The following is a 25,601-nucleotide window of genomic DNA, read 5'->3' as shown; positions in this document are numbered from 1 at the left end:
TGTATTTAAATGTTAAGCATCTGCTCACGGAGAGGATCGGTCCAGCTGATGGTTGAAATAGATTCTATCAACTCTAAATACTGGGGGGGAAACATCTTTCATTTAATCCACTGTGTTTTAACAGGTGTGATGTAAAGCATGCACACAGTGTCTTGATTTTTAGACATAAAGCGTAATCTCTTACAGCGAAATGAAAGTTTACAGCAGGCTTCCCACTTTAGCAAGAACTGTAAAGTAATGTCGGGGAGTTCTGCAAAAAAGGGAACATGGCAGGATGTCTGTGGTGGCCATCTCTACCGTATGTCACTTTAAAATGGCTTTAACATGAAATTATTTTATTTATAATCATCACATCATTGCTGCTGTTCTTGCAAATACGTTGATGCCAGTTAAGGGGCAGCATTTGGAGCCATGTTTCTGGACACGTGATGAATAAAAGTCAGCATTCGTTTGTTTTTACCACATAATCTGATCAAACATACTGATTCTAACACCTTGTTGAATATTGATACCTGCGTACATTTGGAATAATACTAGCAGGAGAATAAAGCTGAGATGTTGGAACTCGTGCAGATTTGGCCTTTAATTTACCAGTGACAACACAGAACTGGATCGGTGTGGCAGGTTTGCGCTCCCATCCTGCCGGGCCCAGTGTCTGTGTTCATCGGCTGAATGTCATCAGACTGGGCCGCTTCTGATCGTACACGCAATGCCAGCGGTTGCACTTCACTTTTGGTTGTGTTTTGACGTTTGCTCGGTTTCCCACGACATGGTTGCACATGTGTTGCGGGTCGTGTGCAACAGAACTGGTGTCACGCCCTGGTCTGGAACTGTTTATTTTCACTGCATCGACAGTTTTTCTCTGTCTCCTTCAGTATCGATAACCGTGTTCGCTCATGGTTCTCTTTCAAAAAGACGATTAAAAACTGGACAGAACAAGGTCAGAAACAGTTAAGGTGCAACATCCTTCTTATCACAGAGCTACTCGACTGTTATCGGATTATTTTGGTGGGTTTCCTTAATGAGTTCCTTAGTTTATGGTGTGTGTTAATAGTAAAAATAGTCATACCGAGCAGAAACAGTAGGATGCTCCATGTTTACTGTGGTGCTGGCCTGTATGTTGTTGTGAAGTTACTCGTCATTAGTTGTTCCGTAAATATGAAAATAGATCAACTGATGTGGGTCTAACGGGGCTGATGGCGATTATTGGTCATCGGGAAAGACAGGCGACTATATTTTGCACTTCATTTGGCACCGATATACATTAAATCTTCTATTTTCCTCGCCTGTGATGGCAGGAAAGCTGTCACTTACAACAAAACTTGTTCATTAATATGAATTACTGTAGCTGAAAATGCACGCTGGCAATAAGAGATGCAGATAATCGCAGGATATCGGGACACGCTTCTCTGTGTGTTGTGAGAACAGTTTGCCTTGAGTTGGCCGGTTTGTTAAGTCTTTCTTTTTTTGCTCACTAATCTTAAAGCATCATTAGTTGTTGTTTTCTAGAAGCTGTTTTGCAGAAGTCTGTGCCGCTAGCAGTTAGCGTAGCCTCAGGAAAGCTGCTAATTTCCTAGTTTGTGGCGACAGTTTATGTTCCTTCCTTGATTGAGAGAGAGTGACAGGCAGAGAGAGCTGCATCAGACCCAAAGTAGCCCAAAATAATTTATTGACAATACCGATAATTGGAAAAATGCCAGATAAAGGCCACGAGAGTCAGCCAGGCCGACAATGGGTCTGTCAGTAGCTCGTGCTGATGCGGTGTATACAATATTGTGTAAACCTGCAGTAGTAGCTGAGAATGTCTGCACGTTTTCATGCTTTAAAAATTGTCTTGAGCGCTAACTTGCCGTTTAACGCGGTCATGAGAGCGCGCCGTGACGTGGCTGCTCTGGGAATACGACTGCGACCAGCTGAGAGGGATTGAGTGTTGCCTGTGACCTTTCTAGGGCGATTAGGTTGGAGAGAGAGAGCGAGAGCGAGCAGAGAAGTCACTGTGGGAAAGCAGAGGCTCTCCAGTTGCTCCAGTCGAAGACCGCATGGTTGATCCGTACGTGATTGTTTTTTTGTTTTTGTCCTTCGCCGGTGGACCATCCAGAGAACCTGCTGCTGTACTTCTCCGTCTTGCAATGAGAATTTGTTTTCAGTCGCCGCCACAACTTTGAGGTCACTATGAAAAATGGTACTTTTTCATTCTTGCTTTGTTTTTCACGTTCTCGATTCTACCGAGGAAAGCGTGTGTGTCTGTGTGTGGCTCGGCAGCATGTTCTCTGAAACGAGTCGACCGCTTGCTTTCATGCAATTGTTTACTTGGAATAGAGTCTGTGTGGCGCAGATAAATTTAGCCGTCCCGTCTGTGATTGCTGAGTTCACTGGTTCAGTCTGTCCGTGAGTTTTCTGGACTGACCCACTTGAGTGCAGCGAAATGTGAGTTTGTGTGCAGGTGTGTGTGTGTGTGTGTGTGTGTGTGTGCTTATAATCTCCCAGGTTAGTTGTACAGATAGGGATAAATCCTGCTTGGCATTCTGTTTTGTTTTATTTTTTTTAATGTTCTGCGGACGATTTCTTTTTTCAGTCTTTCAAACAACCTCGGCAGCGTCGCAGTTGCTCCGGGCTGTGACTAATGATCGCGGCGGAATGAGGAAGAGATTCATTTCCAACTTCAGTCTCTGGTTTCGCACCGGTGCCAACCTTTGCTTTTGTGTTCCTCAGATGTGTTTGTGGACTGGAAGCAGAACGTCAACGAGGTGACGGTCCGGCTGCGCTGCGGGGAAGGCGTGCAGAGGATAGAGGACATCAGCACCACCTTCACCGACACGCACTGCCACGTGTGCTTCCCAGGTACGGCAACACCGGAAAAGAGGCTTGCGTTTGGGATTTTGGATGTTTGCGTTGCTTTAAAGTCTTCGTCTGACTTGTCTTTTGCTGCAGTGTTGTCGTTCATATTGAGGGTTAGTTCTGTTAAATAACATCCGTGTGTGTGTTTTAATTTTTCAGATGGACGGCAATGGAGCTGCCAGTTGCAGGAGGAAATTGAGGCCTCATGTAGTCGAGTGCAGTACAAGGAGAAGGGCGGATTCCTGCATCTCATCATGCACAAGAAGATTCCCTTTCACATCTGGCCTTCTCTTAAGGTACATTCTTTTGTTTGTTTCTCGACACAAGTGCAGATGTTTTCTGATTTCTGTCTGCACTCATAAATGATTTTAGTAACGACTGACACCTGAGCTCACCTCAGTCTGACTTTGATCAAATGTGTTTGCTGCAGTCAAACAAGAAGGAGAAGGAGGCGGCGGTGCCCCCAGAGACCAAAAATGACACAAAGCCGGTTTCCTCGGAGTCATCGGAGAAACCCAAACTGTCCCCGCCGCAGCCCCAGCCGCCATCATCGCCGGCGCACAGCGAGTCCAGACGCAACGGTGGCAAAGCCGAGCGAGGCGTGAAGCGCTGCCTCAAAAACAAACCAGCAGGCGACAAGACCGCTGCGGACTCCGTCGGGGTGAAAACTGGAGCCGGGGATGCTTCAGTTACCACCGCCGCCAGCGGTAAGCCCGTCAGCGCCACGAGAGGCGAGCAACAGCCTCTGGAGCCCAGCGCCAAGCGCACCGTCGTACGGCCGCCCAAGACCACGAAGGAGGCTGCATCACCGGCCGACAGGGACGCCCCCTCCGCCAAGTCTGCAGCAGCTAATGACAAAGCGCCCGCTGGCCGGAGCCCTCAGACGCAACGCAGGGACGCAGACAACCGAGCAGAAAGGCCCGGCAGCGGTCCAGGAGCAGGACCAGCTCCTACCAGCAGTACCACCAGAACACAGGTGAGATTAGCCGTGGTCGCTAATTTAAACGTTACAACTGAGCTGCTGTCATGTGGAATTAAAAAGTGTGTATTTGGTGCTTTAGTAATTCACACAAATAGGAAATGTTGGTGTCTGAATGTTGGTCCGAGCTACAGTCAAGCAGCACTTTGGAGGAAAAAATAGAACCAGAATAACTAGAACCTCTTTAATCTGATGACATACTGGAGGTTTTAACATGCTTTCAGTTGAACTTTTAATCAGTGACAGTTCATTTCTCCAGCTATGAAAAGACAGCGAGCGGGTTTACTTCACTACGTGATGGTAAAAAGGTTCTGCACACCAACTAAACATATCAGCTTACTGCGGTGGAACTCAACAATGCTGGTGTTAATAGAAACACTATTAATAAAATCTATAAAAATTGACATTTTGTGCTTTGAAAACATGCCATCTAGAGTCCAACGCTGACATAGTCGCCCCTCTGAGGCTCACTTATGCCATGAAATTCATATAAAAACACGACTGTTGATGCTCTTTAGTCGGCGGTCGGCGCCCTTCGGTGGAAGTCTGTGAAGCCGCGTACATTTCTGGAGACACGCTGATCGAGACTAATGATTCAAAGGAGTTTACGCCTACTCTTTGCTAACCCTTTTATCAGTTTCTGCGCCGTGTTTAATGCTTTTGATGGCTGCAGAAGTGCAATTTCAGTGCATTTTTCCACTTCAGGCCCTCGGGGCTCCGCTCTGGCTGCAGAGCGCCGGACAGTCGCTCCGTAGCAACGCGACCGACACGAACACGAGCTCCAGCTTCAGGCGTCGACGCGGTTTAGACCCGTCGTTCAGGAGCTCCACGGTTCTCCACAGCAATGTCGACATCAGAGGATTCTGCAGGGCAAAAGTCACAAAAGAGCCCTTTGTGGCCTCTTCAGTTTTCCCACCAATACAACACCCAGAAAGGCACACTTGTCCAACACTTTATCATACGTTGTGTTTACATGCACTTAGATAACTGGGTTACAGTCGTCGTGCTCCAGTGCCCTGAGTCTGGTCACTGTAATCTGGTCTAGAGATAAGAGGAACCTGATTTCCCCTGGTAGAAAACTGAACCTGTGTTTGAGTGTCATAAAGTAACACAGGCTCAATTCTTCTATTAGGAAACACTGAGAAGTAAACTTTTCTGTGAGAACATCAACAACAAGTGAGTTTAAAACTACACAGAACTCTACGACGGGCACAGAGTTAAAAATCTTCCTAAAAAAAAAAAAGTTGGATAGTTTCCTTAAATCGCTCGGCGCCGCTCTGATTTATTAAGATGACAGCCAGTAACACCATCTGGCATGTGTGGGCTCTGCCTTTTCAAGTTTCCCCCCAGAGCTTGGACGAGATTTGTTATTTTATCAGTTAATTTAATTTTTTAAACACGGCAGACTAATTAAAAACAAGCTCGGCGTTGTTGTTGCGTACCTGTCTCCGGGTCTTACCGCTTGTTCAACAGACCGACTAATGAGCCGTGCAAGAGGTAACTGTCTGCGGTGTGTTGAGGCGTATTCGAGGCGTCTCGTGTCAGAAAAGTCAACTGTGTACATTCACGCTTGAATTGGAGTCAAGTTTCTGTTTGTCCTCGACAACTGCTGCAATAAGACGGAGTTGATCCTCGATATTCGCCTGACTTCCAGCGCCGCAGGGCAGCGGATCAACTAAAATCAGAGAACATCGTAACGTCTGGCTTGGGTTGTTGATATCGTAGTTGCATCAACGTCTGCATGGAACCAGCAACCGACTGTCAGATCAAATAAATTCACAAACTGACAGCATTTAGTGTCACTTAGCATTGAATTATACAGATTTATAAAACTGCAGATATCGATAATGATCTTTTCTCATTAGGTAAAAAAAATAAAAGAAAAGAAAATCAATAAAATCGTAAATGTAAAAAGTTCAAAATCAATTTTTGCCCTCCTTCCACCACCCAGTGTCAGGTTTATGCCACAGCTGCCCTAAATTAACAGCATTGGTAATTACCTAAATAACCTCCTGTGTTTCTGTAGTGGTTCATACACCAGTATGGAGAAGCTCTTTAACTGAAATGATGTTTTTAATACTAAAATATACTTATTGTTATCATCTATGAATTTAAAAATGTTTACAAAAACAAACAAACTGTAAAGCACATTATTATTATTTCTTGATTAAGATGTCAAATTATAGTAATTTACTCGCATTCCTGGACAGAAAAATGAGTTTTAGTGGTTGAATGTGATGTTTGGTTCATTTCTGACTTCTCAGAGAAGCCTCAGATTTAAAACGGTGAATTCAGTTTGTAATTCTTCATTCCTTTTCAAAACGTGGAGAGCTGAGTGTGAATTAAAGCCCTTCATGATGCTGGATGGTCTATAAATATACATACACAGTGTTTAACAAGTGAGACAGGAGGTCGAGTAAATTTGAAAACACTGTAAATCTCATGAAATCTTAACAACTTTTACAGTTTCTCTTTCCTTGCATCTTCGTCTTCTCTCTCCGTCCTGCTTTTCTTTGTTTTTCTCTCCCGTTCTGTTGTCCGTTCGTCTGTCCCTCACCTCTTAGCTTTTGTTCTATAGGCAGAGCTGCTAATGTTCAGTGACTGAAATGCAGAGACTTAGAGGACGGCGTCAGGGTCCAGCTAGTGACTGAGGCCACAGAGAGTAAACTTTACACTCTTGAGATGTTTTGCCAAAACTCCTTTTCTTTTATCTCATTCAGTTGGAAGAGAAGCGAAGCCAGTCTGCAGACGGGTCTGGAGCAGCAGCCCCCGTCAGCGACACCCAACCAGAAGCTCCCATCAGCACCAGCGACTGCCTCAAACCCGTCGCCTTCGGCAGAGAAGCCGACTCTCCCCAGAGATCGGGGGACAGAACGGACTCCGAGCCGGAGAAAACCTCTGCTGAGCAGGAGTCGGAGCTGGATACTCCGATCCGCCAGCAGCCCGGAGAGGCAGCGCCGGTACCGGCCGACAAACGAAGCCCGTCACCCGGTCCGGCGCACAAGCAGAGCAGCTGCGACGAAGAGGAGAAGCGGGACCAGTCGAAGGAAGAGCCGCCGCTGGAGATGAAGCAACAGGAAGGTCAGCTGAGGACTCTGAGAATGCACTGGTTGGACTGGAAAAACAACCTCCAAACTTGTATCTCCATTTTGACATCTCTTCTACTATCTCGACTCTGTTTTTATTCACACACACAAATTAAAAGCACTCTTCAGATCTTTTGATGTTCTTGTTGCACCTCCACACGAACACAAAGTGGATGTAGATGAAGACAGTAGCACCATCACGATTTCTACACATGCGGGTGTGTTGCTCTCTAAAGCAGCTAAATGTGAGTCCGTCTTATGCTCCTGCAGCCCCGGAGCCGATGGTGAACCTGCAGTTCATGAAGAACGATTCGTACGAGAAGGGAACGGACCTGATGGTGGTGAACGTTTACATGAAGGGCATCTGCAGGGACACGGCCAGGGTCATCTTCAGGGAACAGGACTTCACCCTCATCTTTCAGACCAGGTAGTGAACGTGAATGAGCCACCGGGAATGAACTGTGATTCCCTAGTTTGTGGTTTGTTTTAATCTCCTCAAACATTCCCGTTTCGTCCTTTTTTTTTTTACAGCGACGCCAACTTTCTGCGGCTCCATGCGGACTGTGGACCGAACACGGTCTTCAAGTGGCAAGTCAAACTCAGGTGAGCGGTGGAAGTTTTCAGATGACAGTGTTTCAAAAGAGCAGTAGGAGAAAGGGCAGCGTTAGCACGTCGCTCCTGTTGTTGATGTGCGAGCTAACTGCAGAAGTACGCCGGACCGATGCGTTCCAGGAAACCTTGCCAACAAACTGGATCCGTTATTTGAGCCTCGTGAGCCATGAATAAACAGAACGAGTGCCAAAGAGCTGGTGCTGCATCAGGTCAAACGCATAAAGGAGATAAGGTTGTAGTTTTAAGGGGCTGAAAAAACCCCCCATGTGCCAAAGTTTTCTTTTCCTACATACTTGGCAAAGACTATTATGCTTCGAGGTAGTCGACATGTGACATCCAAAGCATCATCAGACCGTACTGAGGATATTTAATCACTGGTAGCAGATTAATGCTTTAGTCCGTTAATCCGTGTGCGATGTGTACATTTCATTTCACCTCCTGCAGGAACCTGATCCAGCCTGAGCAGTGCAGCTACTCCTTCACGCCGTCCCGCCTGGACATCACCCTGAAGAAGAGGCACAGCCAGCGCTGGGGGGGTCTGGAGGCTCCGGCCACACAAGGTCTGCTGCCAGGCTTCTACTTGTCAACGCTCTCGACTTTCTCGAACACGCCGTCGGTCGGTCATGGATGTTGTAGAGAAGCACTGACTATAGAGAGCAGAGGAAGGAAAGTCACAGCTCAGAAGTGGTCTCTAGTGGCGTCTCTACATGTCGTGGGCCAGAATCACCTCATTATTAACTTGCTTTAGTAATAGCAGTAATAAGCTTCATTCTAATATTTTTTTGGACACCAATTTATTGCGCAGCTCTCGTGTTTAGTTCACGTGTGTTTTTCAGGCACATCTCAGTAGCAGGAACTTAGCCAGTAAGTAGATGTGTGTGCTCATCTATATGTCACCTGGGGATTGTGTGACCCCGAGGTCCGGCGCCCTCGGAAATGGGACTGGAGATGGTTTAGATTTAATTTATGGGTTCATCATTTGGACAAATTTTTTGTTAGAAAGGCACAACAATTGAGTTTGGTGCTACCGTGTGTCTTCCAAAACCCAAACTACATTTAGCTTCCAGTGATGTAGAACAGCAAATCTTTTTGTTTGAGAAGCTGTAGGATGTTTGGCACTGTTGCCTATAAAAAAAAAAGATTATTACTTTAGCAAACTAATTGCGGACGAGTTTTCTGTCGCTTGAGTGGTGGGTGCATTTCTACAATCTGCAGGTTAACCAAAAGAAATTCACTTTACAGTGTTATAAGCTTAAGAAAAACAGCAAATCCTTACATTAGACAAGCTGTAGAGTGTTTGGCACTCCCCCCCAAAAAATACAACAATTATTTAATTATCCAATAGCTGCTGATCAGTTTCCTGTCGCTTGAGTGGCTTGTTTGGTTAACCAAAACCCAAAGAAATTCAGTCAACAGGATGATAAGAAAAAAACAGCAAATCCTTACATTAGAGAAGCTGGAGAATATTTGGCACTTTTGCCGATTATTGAAAAAAAAAAAAAAGTCAAGGTTATTCAGTTATCAGAATAGCTGCTGATCAGTTTCCTGCCAGTTGACTGGTGGCTGCAGATCTTCTTTGTTTACTTGCATGTAAAGGGAACTATTCTTTCTCAGAAATTTTATTTTTCCTGCAATTCGAACCCAGATTCTGAAGAAACACTGACTTGTGACACATGACAGGTTTTTACTCATTCATGTCCGGTCTCGTCCATCCTCTCCCGGTCGACCTGAATCTTCTAACCACAAGCTCCATCCTCCTCTGTTTAAGGTGCAGTGGGTGGCGCCAAGGTCGCTGTACCCTCCAGTCCTGCCTGCATGGAGAAGAGTCAGCCAGGCAGCAGCCAGCACAGCCTCCCCGCCAAAGAGGAGCCTCCGAGGGTCGGGGAGGAGAAACCGAAGGCCCCCAAGGCTTCCCCCAGAGTGGAGGACGGCGGTCTGGACACCGTGGCTCCTCGCGGCGTCTCCGAGCACGTCGCCATCACCAAGCAGGAGCCCGCCGTTACCACGGTGAGTCGTGTTGTACAGTTTAAATGGCAGCTAATTATTACCGTGTTGTTGTTGAACCGGGAGTGACGATAAAAATCATTAAATGGTGGCGCGCCGTCTCCCGTCTCAGCCCAAACCCACCTGCATGGTGCAGCCCATGACCCACGCACCGCCTGCCAGCAACGAGCGCCACGAGGAGGAGGAGGAGAAGAAGGTGTGCCTGCCTGGTTTCACGGGACTGGTCAACCTGGGCAACACCTGCTTCATGAACAGCGTCATCCAGTCCCTGTCGAACACCAGAGAACTCAGGGATTACTTTCACGGTAAATGCTCTCTTTCACCACTTTCTAGGCCTTTTAAAACCAATGAAAACACGTGATCTCAATACCACTCTGGTGAAAAGCTCGTAACGCTGACCAAAGGCACAACTCATTTTATTGCTTTGTACCGCGGCCATAAACAGCGGCCCGAGAAATAAACCGGAGTCGTTTTATTATGGCTCGGCTTCACAGATTTGGCCCACAGGAGCTGGTTTAATTAGGCCTCAGTAACTTCCACTGGATTCATCTGCATAAGCCAGAAATACTGTAGTTTCTGCAGTTTAAGCGTTTAAAAAACACTGAAGTAATAGCTGGAAAATCTGGGTCACCTAGTTCTTTGAACATGATGGCCGAAGGTTGATAGAAAATTTAATAATATCACAGAAGTACAAAGGGCTTAAGCATGTGTATTCTTGTATATTTAACTATCAGCTAAAAGGACCGTTTCTTTCACACACACTCTGGCCTGGACGTTTACTGCGCTGAGGTTTGCTTTCAGGTGTTTCTCGTCACTGTTTAATAGTTTTTAAGGTTTTGTTTCAGCGTTCATCCACACAAAGATGTGGTCAAGCTTTGATGGTTTCTTTTAGCTCTTTTCCACCGAGCTGGTTCCAGTGCTAGCTCAGAGCCAGACTTGGCACCAGTTCTTTGTGCTTCCACCACCTAAGCACCGGCTCCAGGTTCTCCAAACCGGTGCTTAGCGAGCACCGACTCTTTGCCGGGCCAGTGTAAGAACAGAGTACGTCAGGGGCTGGAGGCGGGGTCATCGTGACCACCGAGACCGACGGAAACACAGAATGGGACACACAAGTGGTTATTTGTGTTGTGTTTTTTGTCAGGATGTCTCTGGTCTTTGATTTGATCCACCTCAGCACTGGGCCCCAGCACCAGCAGCCAACTAGCACCTGGTTCTTCTTGGTGGAGAAGGGAGTGTTTGGGAGTGTCTGTCCATCAGCATCTCCATTTGAACTGTTTGGTTGACGTCTGCCTCTGTTATCTGTCTCCAGATCGAGCGTTCGAGGCAGAGATCAATTGCAACAATCCACTGGGGACGGGAGGTAGACTCGCCATCGGCTTCGCTGTGCTGCTCAGGGCCCTTTGGAAGGGAACTCATCACGCCTTCCAACCCTCCAAACTCAAGGTACACAAGCAGAACCCTGGATGTTAAAAATATACTTTATGAGACGTTGTTCCTTTTCTGTAGCTGCACAGGTCACGTACAGTTTAAACCAGAAGAACACTGTATAGACGACACAAAAGCTTTTTTTTTTCCCTCTCTGTCTGACATTTAATCAGACTAAACTTTTCCTGGTTTAGATCAGTTAGGATTACCAACATTATTTCTATTTGCTAAACGCCAGAATAATGAGAGATATTACTCTATTACTTTCTTCAAAGTCAGAAGTTTAAATACATTTAGCAAACATAAATAATGTTGGTAATCCTAACTGACCTGAAACAGGAAAAGTTTAGTCTGATTTAATGTCAGATAGTGAGAAAAAAAAAGGATTTTATGTCTTTTTATGCAGTGGATGTGAACTTCTGGTTTCAACTGCCTTCATCTCTTTCAAATCAGTGCATTCATTTCCTCTTTCTCTCACCTTCTGTTTGTTTTGCAGGCGATTGTGGCCAGTAAAGCGAGCCAGTTCACGGGCTACGCCCAGCACGACGCCCAGGAGTTCATGGCGTTCCTGCTGGACGGACTCCACGAGGACTTGAACCGCATTCAGAATAAACCGTACACGGAGACGGTCGACTCCGACGGACGGCTGGACGAGGTAGGGCTTTTGTTTCTCACCTGTCGGGTGCCTGGAAACGGGGTTAGTGGGTTAGCGAGGTACGTTGAGCCCAGAGTCAGAGTTTTCAGTGTTAAGGTGGCTCTCTGCTGGATCACCATGGTAACTGATGCTGTGGAGCCGACCTGGTCCGGATGATTTCTCTTTAACCAAATCGTTTCCTGATGATTCTCTGAGAGCGATGCAGATTCTCAGCTGAAGGAATTTGTTTTATCTGCAAACCTGTCGAGCTGCACGTTGCGAAAACCGCTGAATGAAGCCGTTTAGCTACGCTGTCGCACTGTTTGCATCGTGTTGCCATGGAAACTTGCATGCATTCAGCTGGTGGTGCAGAAACCCCATAAATATGTTTTTGTATTTGGTTCTGATTAGCTGCTCGGTCCGTTTACTCTGCTGGTACTGCAGCTGATGGAACACAGATTGATTATTCTGCTGGTATTTATAGCAAAGAACATAAACTCAATAACATTAATTTACTTTAATTAGGGCAAAAATTAAAGCAGTCGGCTGCATCATGAGGCAGCGTCGGACTTTAATGCACTTCAGGACGACATGTTTAAATGTATAAAGATTTAACGTCTGTAATGTGCTGCTTTGTTAAGCAGAATAAACGAACGACAAACGATTTTATCCTCCTGATTTATTACATTCCTCGTTGTTCTCCATTGAAACAACCTGTTGACCGAAGCAGGCGACACACGATCGTTTTGTTTTGTGCAGAAGACGAGTCACATGACGCCTCCTTTTATGTGAACGAACAGAGTTTGGATGCAAAGAAAGTTGAAAACCACCTTTCTATTTGTTGTTATCTCTGACTGGGCTTTTAGTTTTTATCGAGCCCACTCACACGAGGAAACCCCCGATATGTCAAACTAGCTTCATAGCGCAGCCCTCTGGTTGACACGCGTTGTAATTTCTGCTACACAGGAGCTCATGAGTCCTTTGCTGCTGCCGTCTGCTGAAGCCTGATGTTGTTTTGTCTGTTGGTGCAGGTGGTGGCAGAGGAGGCCTGGCAGAGGCACAAGATGAGAAACGATTCCTTCATCGTGGACCTCTTCCAAGGCCAGTTTAAGTCCAAGCTCGTGTGCCCCACGTGCTCCAAGGTAACGCACCATGCCACAAAAAACGACTCCCACCAGATGTTTGACTTTAAGACAGTGCTGCGGATCTGTTAACTTCTCTGTTGTTTCCAGGTGTCCATCACCTTCGACCCGTTCCTCTACCTGCCCGTCCCGTTGCCCCAGAAACAAAAGGTGCTCTCAGTTTTCTACTTTGCGAAGGAACCTCATAAAAAACCCATCAAGGTAAGATAATAGAAGTGGTTTCTAGTCTTGGCTGACAGTACTGTTATACTAACCCTCTGAGCCGTCACATTTTTCTTCACTGTGGGCTCGTTTCTCCTCCTGCACCTCTACGGAAACAGCACCACAGCGGTTAGAAGTAGGAAGAACTCAAATGTGTGTTTTGTGCCAAGTTAGAATTCAATGAAAGAAAAAAAACAAAAACAAAAGTTGAATTTCTTTAATTATTTTATGAAAATGTAAACAAGTTGGAATCAACATTTTTCCAAGTGCCCACAGGTGTTGATTCTACATATTATAGACATTTTACGACTTACGGTAGTTTTTTTTTTCCATACTTGTCTACAATCTGCTCTGTTTAGACACAGCCTGCAGTTCAGCCCAGTTCTGCCAAAAAGTCCCAGAATCTTTGTCACGTTTTAGTCACTACTGAGTCAGTCAAAGGCTCTCAGTTGTGCCGAGGAACGTTTTTCACTGAATCTGGTGCAGCCACGATATTTTTGGCTAATTTTTAATATAGATAAAATAGATTAATTGATTAAATATCCTGATTTTAAACTTATTTTTGGTTCAGTTTTGCGATGACACAACGTGTCACTAACGAGTAGTTCAGGTGTCATTGGAAAGTTGACGATGTGGATTGAGTTTTTACATTTTCTGGCTCTTAAATGATCATTTTGGCAATTTTATATCAAGATAACTTGCCTTCATTTTGCAGGTTTTGGTAGTTTGGAGTGTAAATTAACAATATAGTGCAGAAATCTTATCATGATTTGAGATCATGCAAAGCTGCTTCTTTACTCTTGTGTGCATGTGTGTCTCAGTTTTTGGTGAGCGTGAGCAAGGAGAACTCCAGCACTGCTGAAGTCCTCGAGTCCATCTCCAGGAGTGTGAGGGTCAAACCGGAGAACCTCAGACTGGCAGAGGTCAGAAATTTAAACTATTCAGGCTTTAATATTCTGTGCAGCACAAAGCAGTGCTCATAACTGGATACTGTTCACAGAGCACAAACGAAAATAATAATAAGGTCCTTGCTCAAGGACACTGGAGGACGAAACCTAATTTATTCTCTTTTTTTTGCCCTCAGGTGGGAAAGAACCGCTTCCAGCGCATGTTCCTGCCGTCCCATTCCCTGGACACGGTGTCCTCCTCCGACATGTTGTTCTGCTTCGAGGTGCTTTCCAAAGACCTGGCCAAAGAGAGAGTGGTGTTGCTCAGAGTGCAGCAGGTAAAAAAAGAAAAGAAAAACACCCTCATTTTACATTTCATATTAAATAACCCAGTGTTTAATGGACCTCTGTTTGCCCTTCAGAAACTCCAGGTTCCCAACATCCCCATCTCTAAGTGTGCTGCCTGCCTGAAGCCTCCGGTGTCCGAGGAAGACAAGCTGAAGCGGTGCACTCGGTGCTATCGCGTGGGCTACTGCAATCAGTGAGTCTTCCTGCAAAATGTTCACACCGCCAGAGAGGGACAGGATGGAGGAAATCCCTTAAACTCCTCTTTTATTTTCCCCCCAGAGTGTGTCAGAGGACCCACTGGCCCAATCACAAGGCTCTGTGTCGACCCAACTCGGAGAACGTGGGTCTGCCTTTCTTGGTCAGCGTGCCCGAGTCCCGGCTCTCCTATTCCCGCCTCAGCCAGCTGCTCGAGGGCTACTCCAGGTACTCGGCCTTCGCTTCCTCCGTTCTCGTTTCAGCTGCAGCGCCGCTCTCACGTTAAATATGAGCAGTTTTCCACCTGCCCAGAGACAACAGATGCTAATTAGCCTCTAGCTAACTCAATTTCTTTCAATTGTGGGACATTTTGTAAAAAATAAACGAAGCGAGACGAGCATTTCTGTTTGGCCCTTTCAGACACGCACCTGGGAACCGAGTAAATGTTTGAGTTGGTAACATTTCCATAATAAATAAAACCTTCATGTTTTTTTTTTCAGGTCAAGGCAGCAAACGTGAGCCTCCTTATTTTACATTTGACATCTAGCTAGGGCCTCTTCTTGTAATTCATTCCCTTTCTCTCAAAGCTAAACAATAACTGTCGCTGTGGGAATGTTATTCGTCTTTCACTCAAGATTATTCCTGCAGTTGTTTAGAAGTCTATCTGCGACTCCTTTCCACTGTCTTGACTCCTGCAGATTGTCCATTTTGACCATGTTTCTTCCAGTCATGCAGTCACAGTTTATTCGATTGGACTCAGCTTGTGATTGCACAGAGCGCTAAGACGAGGAAACGCAGTTTAACATGTAGCCAGAAGTGCAAAAGCAACAGTGAAGTTTGTGACAGATTTCTTGAGCAATATCCAACCACTGGTGTTTTGTTGGGGTCGCCACCTCGCCCCGGTGTCTTGTAGCAGCCTTCTTACAAGTTATTTTAGATATCTGGCTTTTCTCTTCACACTTTCTTCAGAGAAATTACAAAACCACAGCTCCCCGGGGCTTTGAATATCAGCATTTAGCACAACGCTTTACCTATAATTCTCCAAAACAGTTATTTTCAGATATTTCTAAAGTGTACGGGAACGATCACCAACACATCTGGCAACTATTCAACTATTGACTTTAGATTTTTCTTATCATAAAGAAGCAAATTAGATTTTTTTATTGAGTATCCCTGGTATGAGGTTCTCCCTTTTGTCATCTTTCTACTGTCAGCTCTGTCTTTTTGGCCACTTAGGGGCTGTAAAAAGTTAAAATATCACCTATTAAATTAACACAATCAACGCCTAAGAGAACCGTTGTGTTTAAACATCCATTAGTACCAGAATTACTACGTGTTTGTACTTTTATTTGTATAAAACAGCTAAAGTGAAGCATTTATTCATCACGTTAGTGTAAAATGCTGCTCGAAATCGCTTGAAATGTCATTTTAGACAACAGCTAACAGCAGTGTAATCAGACCAGTGCTCTCTGTGTTTAGTTTTTTTTCATCCATGCCAGCAGCACAGATGGATGAATGAGATCTGAGAAGAATGTTAGCCATCCGGCACACGAGCGATTAAATCTGAGCGAAATGACACCAGAGGCAAAATCTACTATCTGATGGCATTAGATGATGGAGCTGACCGGCTGAGGGCCACTTGTGCTCACGACTGCTGTTAGTTAAACCATCTCTGGCCAAAATAAGTGCTCAGAACCGTCAGCCTGTAAGAACAGAGAACGCCCTCTTCCTCACAGAGGTGCCAAATATTACGCAAGCCTCGGTTCTCTTTCCAGAACGTGCTTGAAATAAAGCCAGAAGAAAACCCACTAACCCGATTATTTGTTCTTGTTGTGTTTAATTTTAACTAAACCTCCCGTGCCCTCCCTCATGTCTTCCTCTGCGCAGGTTTTCCGTCAACGTGTTCCAGCCTCCCTTCCAGTCGGGCAGGACGTCCCCAGAAACCCCCCAGTCCCGTGTAGACCTCCCTCCGATGCCAGCAGGTTCTCCTGAGGGTCCCGGCTCAGGGGACGAGGCCGTGGGCGGCAGCGGCACCATAGCAGCAGGCGACCCGGAGCTGGAGAGCCCCTCTCAGCTGCCCGAGTCCCAGGCGGAGTACGCTCAGGCCTCAGCGGTCCACCCCGGGGAGTCGGACTCGCTCTCCTCCTCCCAGGCGTCCATCTCCACCACTCGGACTTCGGATTCGGGATTCTCTGAGCCCGTCTCGTCCACCTCGTGCTGCTCTCTGGACCCTCACGCTGAAAAAGAGACTTCCTGTGAGAAGGCGGTGCGACCTGAAGGTAGAAACGCAACAGATGGACGCTCCAGTGTTTCTGTGATTGTTGTGTTTTTGCAAATCCATCCTCTCATTTCTTGTTCTTGCCACTTTGTGCAGCTGCAGTAACGGGGTATCAGCACCCGAGTGAGTCGGCATCAGGCCACGCCAGTCAGTTCTACATCGCTCTGCTGGACTCCAACAACAAGGAGCAACGGCTGGATGAGAAGGGTACAAGCAGAATGTCCTTCAGTAGTGACGTTTAGTTGGATGCTGTTGTCATGCTAATGTTCAGATTCAGTTGATTTGCAAAATTGCTTGTTTATTTTTAACATTCTGTGTTTGTTAAAGCACTGAAACTTAAGTGTTTTATTGCAATGAGGAGCTTTATTTGCTTTATTTGTTGTGTCTAAACCCGACAAAAACAAATCAAGTTCAGCTCACTGACAGTGTTGTTTCCTCCCCTGTCGACCGCCCCGCCCTGCAGAGGACGCGCTGGCGGACCTGCCCGAGGACGCCACGCTGGAGCTGGTGTGGAAAAACAACGAGCGCCTGAAGGAGTACGTGCTGGTGAGCTCCAAGGAGCTGGAGTACGAGGAGGATCCCGGGTCTCTGAGCGAGACCGCCAGGGCCGGACACTTCACCCTGGAGCAGTGCCTCAACCTCTTCACCAAGCCAGAGGTGCTGGCGCCGGAGGAGGCCTGGTAGGAACCCTCTGGACTCTCTAAAATTATATAACATAGACTTTGTCCAAGATTTCTGTCTTGTCGGGGATGGCTCACCCAAACACTGGAGCAGAAACTTTAGTGCAGTCGTGTAACGTGAGACAGAAAATAGTCCAGCTGGAGGTTAATTTTCTGAATTAGCTTAAAACATCGACTGTGTTGCAGGAATCAGAGGACTCCAGATCACAATATAATTTATTATGATTTAATCTGCTGGTAACATCTTCAATCTAAATTAAGACAAGTGACCACAATGATGTTTTATAACAATATTGTTCAAGCAACAATCCAAATCTAACCTGCAGATGATAAACAGTTGAAACAAACTTTGTAGTGTTTTTGTTTTTGCCCTTCAGGTTAAAAAGACCTCCCTTCATGTGTATAAACCTGTTACCATGTCCACATGGTGTTTTTTAAATAAGCTAAACGTCATCATGAGTGTCATAAGCAGTTAAAACTATGAGCATCTCTTTTGGGGTTTAATACGCAACAAACCAGAGGAGTCGCAAACGTGAACTTGTAGGGATGAGATTAACATATCGGAGGAGACGTAGACATGAGAAGATGAGTTCTGTTTGTAGTGTCAAGGATGTAAACGGAGACATCATGAGCTATTGTCTGACATTAGGCCCGCTTGACCTGTAACTGAGGATTTGTCTTTATTTCCAGCACTTGTAGCCAAATACTTTCACCTATTAATGTTTTTGACAAATCTCACTACAGACACACAACTCTACGCACACATTTACAAATAGTTTTGCTACAATAATACCTCCATGCACGGTCCATGGCTCTAGGAGTCCAAACAAAAGCATTCCTGCTTTGGTTAGACGAGCCATTGGTCCTCTTTCTGGACTGGAGAGCAGAGACATGTGGATCACTGGTCTGAATCGGTGCCGTCTTTTCTTCAGGTACTGTCCAAAGTGCCAGCAGCACCGCGAGGCCTCCAAGCAGCTGTTGCTGTGGCGTCTGCCCAACGTTTTGATCATCCAGCTCAAACGCTTCTCCTTCAGGAGCTTCATCTGGAGGGACAAGATCAACGACATGGTGGACTTCCCCGTCAGGTAAGAGCCTCTCAGTCGAGTGTGAGAAAATGTGTTTTTCACATCCTTTGGGTGATTGATGCCTCGTACGTCGACCTCTGTGGTTGTGTGTCGTGTTTAAGATCGGCCTCAAACAGGATCTCGTCTTTTTAGGAATCTAGACCTGAGTAAGTTCTGTATCGGCCAGAAGGACGAGATGCAGCAGCCTCCGATCTATGACTTGTACGCAGTCATCAACCATTACGGGGGAATGATCGGAGGCCACTACACCGCCTACGCTCGGCTGCCCAGCGACAAGAACAGCCAGCGCAGCGACGTCGGTGAGTAGCACGATGGCACGATTCATTTATTGATCATTTTTTATTAAAGAGCAGCAGAAAAAAAGGACTGTTTTTAATTTAACTGCTTTTACTTGGAAAAGCACACAAAAAACACACTAATTTTAAAAAAGAATGATTTCTCTGATACACGTTTAGTGAAGACAGGAAGTAAAAGCAGCTTCAAGATTAACCGACCTGACGTCACTCAGATCAAATAAAGTAGAAAGGAAGGAAACTTTTCAACTTTCAATGTCACACCACAACATGCATGCAGCATTAATTGTACATGTTGGGTGAAGGAATGCAGATTTTGAATAATTTACTGAACCAATAATCTCCAGTCTTGTCAACTGATTCATCATGAACACAGTAAGAACACAGCAGATGTTTTATGTCCTGATTACAGTCATGCGGCCTCGCGTTGACAAAGTCAGACAGCTACTAGCTTAAAGCGTCACTGCACTGACAGTGACAAATCACACGTACAAAAAACAATCCTCTGACTTGTCTGTATTTCTTTAAACCAACCAGAGTCGTCTTGGGCGGAGCTAAACTCAGCTGTTGTTTCGTTTTGTGATTCAAGATTCAAGAGTTTTATTGTCATATGCACAGCAAAACAGGTAGTTGTACTACACAATGAAATTCTTACTCTGTTCAATCCCCCGAAAAAGACGATACATTAAAAATAAATAAAACAAGCCAATAAGAACAGCAATAAACAATTAAAAGCAACAATAAAGCAACAATAAAGTGTTTCAGTGTTGAAACAGAGACGTCTGCCACGGAGGGCGCCATCTTGGAGAAAAGAAAAAAAAAAGGATATTTGCATGCAGGGACACGAGAATTTAAAAAAAACAACTAGCAGAGCTGCTTCCTGCACGATCCAAAGTCCTCAGCAAAACCTGAAATGTTCAGTGTTCAGGTTGTGGGTCGGAGGTTGTTGTTGTTTCTTGTAGTAAAGAAAACAGTTAGACACACTCAGTAGAAGGAAGGAGAAATACCTGCACAGAGGTCACCGGGTTCAGCATGGTTTATTATCGATGGCTCAAACTTCCTTCATTTATCTGGTAGTTCTGTTTAATTCTTACGGTTCTTCCTCTCGTTCTTTTCCGCCCTCCATCTCCTCTCCACCCTCCGCCGTCCCTCAGGCTGGCGTCTGTTCGACGACAGCACGGTGACGATGGTGGAGGAGAGTCAGGTGGTGACGCGCTACGCCTACGTCCTGTTCTACCGCCGCCGCAACTCCCCGGTGGAGAGGCCGCCGCGCTTCCTGCGGCCCGTCGGAGCCGAGTCGCCCACCGCCGCTGGAGCCACCGCCAGCCAGGTGAGAGAAACGCAGGAACACCAACCCCAGGGTGGCGTCATGGAAACTGAGTGTGGTTGCAGAGGTTTAGTTCACCTCCGCTAACTCACATTGTACGGTATCTGTTCTAACATTTTGAATGAGAAGTTTGACTGAAGGCTTCAAGGATTTCACAGGAGATGTGCGTCGTGCTCTTGGTAAACAGAATCCAATAAAACAGGTCGATAACACATCAACACTTCAGTAATACTGGTGCACAGTAAAGAGTAGGACTGGTTTAACCCTGACATACTGCTGTGGGTCAGATTTGACAGCAGTAAAAACATCCTAAACGTCTGTTAGCCTGGAATTTGATGATTTTTCTGAAAGTGACACAAAACACAAATTATTTTAAAACGTTATACTTTGGTACAGGTGCTACAGGTTTTTATCCTCTGAGGCTGTTTGGGGTCTAATTTGACCCGTTTATCCATTGAGATGGATTCTAGATCCACCAGTGTGGGTCCAATCCAGGAAAATGGTGGTTTTAGGGAATCAGGAAACGGTCCAGGCTGTGTTCTATGTGTAGTGTTTGCATTTATTAATGTGACATCGGCTGTTTAGACCTTGTAGATAGATCTGTAGCTTGAAGTTTGGTATAGACACATGATTCTTGACAGGAGTTCTTGTGAGGGTTAACATGACAATATCCAGAATCAGTTTCCTTTAGAAAAGAGAACCTGTTTGTAGTAAATTCCCGTTACAGTGAAGCATGTCCGTTTTCCCGCTACTCTGAGAGCCGATGCCACTGTTTGTAAGCTGTTAACACAGACTCCTCCGTTCGTTGGGTTTGGGAAATCAATAACGTGTCGGCCGCTAACGAGGAATTAGAAGCGTTTGCCAGGTCCGGAGAGAGAAGCCTGGGTGTTTAAAAAGCCTCAGAGAGCCGACGCCTCTTCTATTAGTGTCGACAGCAGCTCTGAGGTTCCTAATAACCACCAGCCCAGTGGGTTCATAATGGGAGGATCCGTCATCGAGATGGTCCGTTAATCTAAACGCAACAAAGCTCCACTGTCGGGAAGGATTAGCGTCTCGTTGTGCTTGGTTTCTTGTAGCTTCGCTTAACTGGGCTGCCTTTTTCATAGCATCTCTATTAAAAATAAAATACAGCAAGGATAATATGCAGCAGGTGGAGAACTTAAAAGCAGAAGAGACGCTTGTGATGATTTGCTCGTGCTTTTAGACTTTTGCAAATCCACAAAGACTCAGAGAACACTTAGTGTCCCTACTCTGACATTCTTAAAAAACCAAAAAGCCCTGTGGAGTTTCCTGTTTAACAAACAAGTGTTGTGTTTGTGTGTAAACCTCAGGATCTAGCAGACGTGTCGCATGTGTGCAAACAGAACAAAGAACTCTGCAGCGTACCTTCAGAACAAATGTGTTGAATCAGATGTGATGTGACGAGTGTGTTCTTCATATAACGATTGTGTTTCGCTCAACATGAAACTTCTCCTTTTATACACCAGTTGTAGACATTCTGGGAAAAACCTGCCTTCCATGTGCTCGCCTGTGTTTAGCTCTAAATTGAATGCTCACCTGTCCGTGTGGTTCTAAAAGACGAGCCGGACCCAGTTTGTCCGTGAGCCGTCAGCTAGCTGCCTGCAGATCACCAGCTAGATGTGTTTACAGTGTCTGATTGTAATCGTAGTATTTGTTAGACCACGCCTTTTCCCAGAAGCTGACACCGGTTTCCGCCAATCGCAGGCCTCTCTAATATGGCGGGAACTGGAGGAGGAAGAGGAGGGGCCGGACAGCAAAGGGCCCCGCGGACTGTTTGGCTCTGCTGCGCTGCGAAGGCGACAGACCAACAGGGACGAGGAAGACGAAGACAGAGCCGAAGGGTCGGTGCGACGGCACCGCAGGCAGAGGATGTCGGACTATCCTGACGACGACTGCGTTCGGTACTTTGTCCTGGGGACTCTGACGGCCGTGCTCGCTCTCTTCGTCAATCTGGTCTACCCTCTGCTTTACAAAGCCAGCTGGACCTGAGCGGGCGGAGACCTGCCGAGCTCAGAGACCAGTAAATAATGAATGTTGGGTTGTTCAAGCAAGAAGGTGTGAACCAGAGAGGAGGTACGAGGGTACTTCACCCAGAAACAAGGGGCCTGACTCCCTGTACTGTCCACAGAAACCCTTTAAAGGAGAAGGAGAGGAGAGCTTGGAGCTGATACTGCAGCTCAGGTGGTTTCAAACCTAATTTACCCGACCGGCGTGATGAGACATCTGGGTGGAAGGTCGGCTGAATAAGGTTCATGTCCGTGAAGATTCTCAGTCATCCAGGTCGTGGTTATTCTCATAGATTAATCGTAGCAACTGCTTGAGTTCCTTGAAGATGTTCCACTTCTCATCCAAGAGGCTTCATCAGGTCTGACTGACTAGGTGGGAGATCCAGATATCCTAAAGGAGCCATTAACATCTGAGTTTTCAGTTTCCACTGGGGGTTCTCAAGGGGGCGGAGCAACAAACCCCCAATCTGGAACTCCCAACTGGTCAGTCAGAGCTGATGAAGCCTCTTGGATGAGAGGTGGAACGTCTTCAAGGAACTCAAGCAAGTCCAGATGCTACCATTAGTCCAAGAGAATAAGGTTGATGGAGCAGCAGCACACCAGCTCTCCTCTCTGTTAGTCTTTGGCTGTGACCATCCACTCCCTCCCTCCATCCGATCTAGACATGACTACACAGTGACCCATGTAGGGTCAAAACATTTCAGGCTCCACTTGAGTCTCGTTACTGTTAATTAATTCACTTAAAATGCATCAGATGGATGTCAGCTGTGGTGGGAAATCACTAAATTAATCCATGAAAATACATTTGGCTCTGCTCTCATTAAACATATGAATCATAGGGTGCCCCTACAGCTCACCTGGTGGAGCTGGCGTCCCGTGTACAGGGGCTACAGACCCCAACCTGGAGGTCATGAGTTTGAATCCCACTCATGGCCCTGGTCTGGTCCGTCCCCCATTCTTCTCCCCCACTTTCCTGTCTCTATCTTGACTCCACTATCAAATAAAAAGGCTAAAAATAAATCATGTATTTTAAACATATGAATTATTTTCTTTAGATATTTTGGCCCCATAACTGGATTCGTCTCGTCATGTGGACAAACTGCACACATAGAAAATACATATTTAGTAGAAAGTTCATCTTAACACAACAAAATCCTCAGTTTACTTCCTCGTCCGTCTCCTTCCTGCTTCCACACAATGCACGATGGCACATGTTGTTGGTCCCGTTGCATTGTGGGATACTGTGAGTGACTTTAAAGGGTTTAACAGCAGACTGACAAAGTGGCAGCATGTAGAGCGATTCCTTTGTGGATGTAAAGCTTTCTGGGCTACAGTGAAAACAGGAGTCACGCCCCTCGTTTCTAGCTGAGAACCTGCTGAAGTACCCTCGTATGTAGGTTTTAATGATCACACTCTGCTCTTAAAGGAGGACTGCTGTCGGTCTCATTCTACACAACACTTAGTAGTGTGTAACTTTACAAGGCTCAACCCTTTAAAATCCATTTAGCCTCATTCATTCACTACGTTTCCCGTGTATTGGTTCAACTCTGGCTTCAGGTGTTCGTACTATGATTCAGCTCCTTCCTGAGCTGTGGCTTCCTGCAGTAGATGGACGGTGTGAGAAGCATCAGTTCAGCTTGTTTTAAGTCAGATTTCTCATGAATGAAAGCGAATCTCCTGTTTTTGTTTTTTGTGTGTGTGTGTGACCAGCTGCCTTTTCCTCAGATAGAAAACAAACCAATGTTTTGGGCCTTAAACTCGTTTCTGTCCATCCACCCTGATGTTTTTATAAATGTCCTGTTGTAGCGCTCTGTGCTGTCCTTCACTGTACTTAATTTCTGATTTATTTTGTTGTTTTCTATTGACGTGTGTTGTTATTTAACATCTTTAAGCCATATCCACATTGAGGATTTTAGATTCTCAGGTTAATTGTAGTGTTCTTTGTTGTTTTTTTCTTTGTAATCCGACAAAATAAGATGTGAAATTCACTGATGATGCAACCCAGAGACTGAGAACCGCCCTCCACTTCTGAATGTAAACTTGATTTGTGGACAGTTTTGAAGCTCTTAAATGTTCAATTTAAAGTATTTATACGTCGGTTGTTTCTAATTTCAAACCCAATTAAGAAGATGCTCCTCGTTGATTCCCTTCGACGGCTTCAGAATCTGGATGATTTCATTCCGCGATTTACTCTTTCACGCCGTCTTCGGCTCCAAACTGTCCACAGATCACGTCTTCGCTCTGCAGCCGTGCGTTTGTGTGATTTTTGTGTTTTTGGCTCTCAGGGAAATCTCGGCTCTTTTCTGCTGCTGGAGGCGGCGGAGAGCGACCTACGTTTGCCTTAAACGCTCTGCCGAAGCCCAGAGCGCGTACGCCTGATTCACACGTCGTAGAGTCGAGTTTTAAAATCGACTGCGGCGTCAAAACTTGAATGTGTGAAACGAAGAGATCTGGGAAGTTGTGTTTTAGGGGGCACACGCTGTTTTTAAAACCTCTGAAATCTGAAGCTGAGTGAATTTTCAAGGTCCTGACTGAAGGGTAACACTATGATCGCAAAGAAGGATGTGTTTTGTGAGCTCTCTGTTTGTACATACTGATTTATTCAAAGTACTGTATTTAAAAGAAGATCGTAACCTATTTTAATTTCCCTGCAATAATGCGTCTAGATACCTCCATGTAAATGCTGCTTTCTATGATACAAAGCGTTGTACTTCTCCTGGAAATAAAATTTCCACCTGTTCACGGTCGTTTACGTCGTTCACTGTTTCCTCCACGCAGGTGAAATCTCCCAGAATGCCACAGCAGCGTGATTCACTGTCAACACTGGTTTATTTTACAGGCCTCTAGCCAGTCGCTCTTCGGCACCGACCTGGACCCGGAGGGACCGCCCACGCTGACCCCCGAGGTGCCCTCCGACCTCTTCGCCCACTCCGGGGAGTGTGCGGCTCCATCCTACAGCAACATGGAGGAGGTGGACTAGCGCCGGCCGTCCCTGGAGGCTCGTTAGTCGCACCTGTCGGCTCGGGCGTCCCTAAAAAAAAAACACACACAAAAAACCATCACAGGAGCAGTGCTTGAAGATCTGGAGGTGATCTCGACCGCACTCGCTCGTGAAAGACCTTCAGACGCACTCGAATATACTCGCATTAACACCCACCGAGACTTAACGATCAGAAGTTCTGTTCATCCGGCGCATTTAGTGACGCGAACACACACACACTCGTATAATCCCGGAGCTCCGGCCAGCAGCTCGTAGAAGTAGAGCGGCTGCTGCTCGGCGGGCGGCGCCCCCTGCTGGGCGTCCGCGCACCAACGCACCTTGAGGTTCGGTTTCAAGCTAAAAAAAACCCCCACAAAAAAACAAACCTTTTACTGACCAGACCTGTTAATCTAAAGCTACAGCCGACTATTAGGGTCAATTTGGAGAGTTCAAGTTGTTGTAATGTGTGTAAATCTTCTCCTTTTTTTGTTATTTTTAAGGCTGATTTGTTTGTGTTGGGTAACTTGGGTTGTAGCAGCTGAGAAGGAATCGTGACCGGTGCTGACCTGCTACTCGTTAT

General features: G+C 45.9%; 1 protein-coding gene across 2 annotated transcripts in view; it reads left to right on the top strand.

Moving 5' to 3' along the window:
* The window catches only part of usp19 (ubiquitin specific peptidase 19), a 29,235-nt gene extending 4,145 nt beyond the window's left edge, over positions 1-25,090 (top strand). The window contains exons 3-26 of one of the 2 annotated variants that reach the window (XM_008288247.1): positions 2,713-2,841; positions 2,998-3,134; positions 3,269-3,814; positions 6,538-6,898; positions 7,174-7,330; positions 7,435-7,506; positions 7,960-8,075; positions 9,284-9,522; positions 9,632-9,824; positions 10,829-10,962; positions 11,441-11,599; positions 12,610-12,720; positions 12,811-12,921; positions 13,743-13,844; positions 14,006-14,146; positions 14,231-14,349; positions 14,436-14,579; positions 16,239-16,630; positions 16,726-16,836; positions 17,093-17,309; positions 18,242-18,394; positions 18,527-18,693; positions 19,842-20,017; positions 24,881-25,090. In XM_008288247.1, coding sequence (XP_008286469.1) covers positions 2,713-2,841; positions 2,998-3,134; positions 3,269-3,814; positions 6,538-6,898; positions 7,174-7,330; positions 7,435-7,506; positions 7,960-8,075; positions 9,284-9,522; positions 9,632-9,824; positions 10,829-10,962; positions 11,441-11,599; positions 12,610-12,720; positions 12,811-12,921; positions 13,743-13,844; positions 14,006-14,146; positions 14,231-14,349; positions 14,436-14,579; positions 16,239-16,630; positions 16,726-16,836; positions 17,093-17,309; positions 18,242-18,394; positions 18,527-18,693; positions 19,842-20,017; positions 24,881-25,021 — 4,328 coding nt within the window. In that variant the 3' untranslated portion in view covers positions 25,022-25,090. Of the gene's footprint in view, positions 1-2,712; positions 2,842-2,997; positions 3,135-3,268; positions 3,815-6,537; positions 6,899-7,173; positions 7,331-7,434; positions 7,507-7,959; positions 8,076-9,283; positions 9,523-9,631; positions 9,825-10,828; positions 10,963-11,440; positions 11,600-12,609; positions 12,721-12,810; positions 12,922-13,742; positions 13,845-14,005; positions 14,147-14,230; positions 14,350-14,435; positions 14,580-16,238; positions 16,631-16,725; positions 16,837-17,092; positions 17,310-18,241; positions 18,395-18,526; positions 18,694-19,841; positions 20,018-21,739; positions 22,348-24,880 lie in introns of those variants that run through there. The other variant, XM_008288246.1, reaches the window with a different exon arrangement.
* The last annotated feature ends 511 nt before the right edge of the window (positions 25,091-25,601 follow it).

Source organism: Stegastes partitus, unplaced genomic scaffold, assembly GCF_000690725.1.
Source record: "Stegastes partitus isolate 25-593 unplaced genomic scaffold, Stegastes_partitus-1.0.2 Scaffold549, whole genome shotgun sequence".
Lineage (NCBI taxonomy): Eukaryota > Metazoa > Chordata > Actinopteri > Pomacentridae > Stegastes > Stegastes partitus.
Note: the sequence above shows the minus strand (reverse complement) of the source record. Positions and strands in the feature narration are given on the sequence as shown.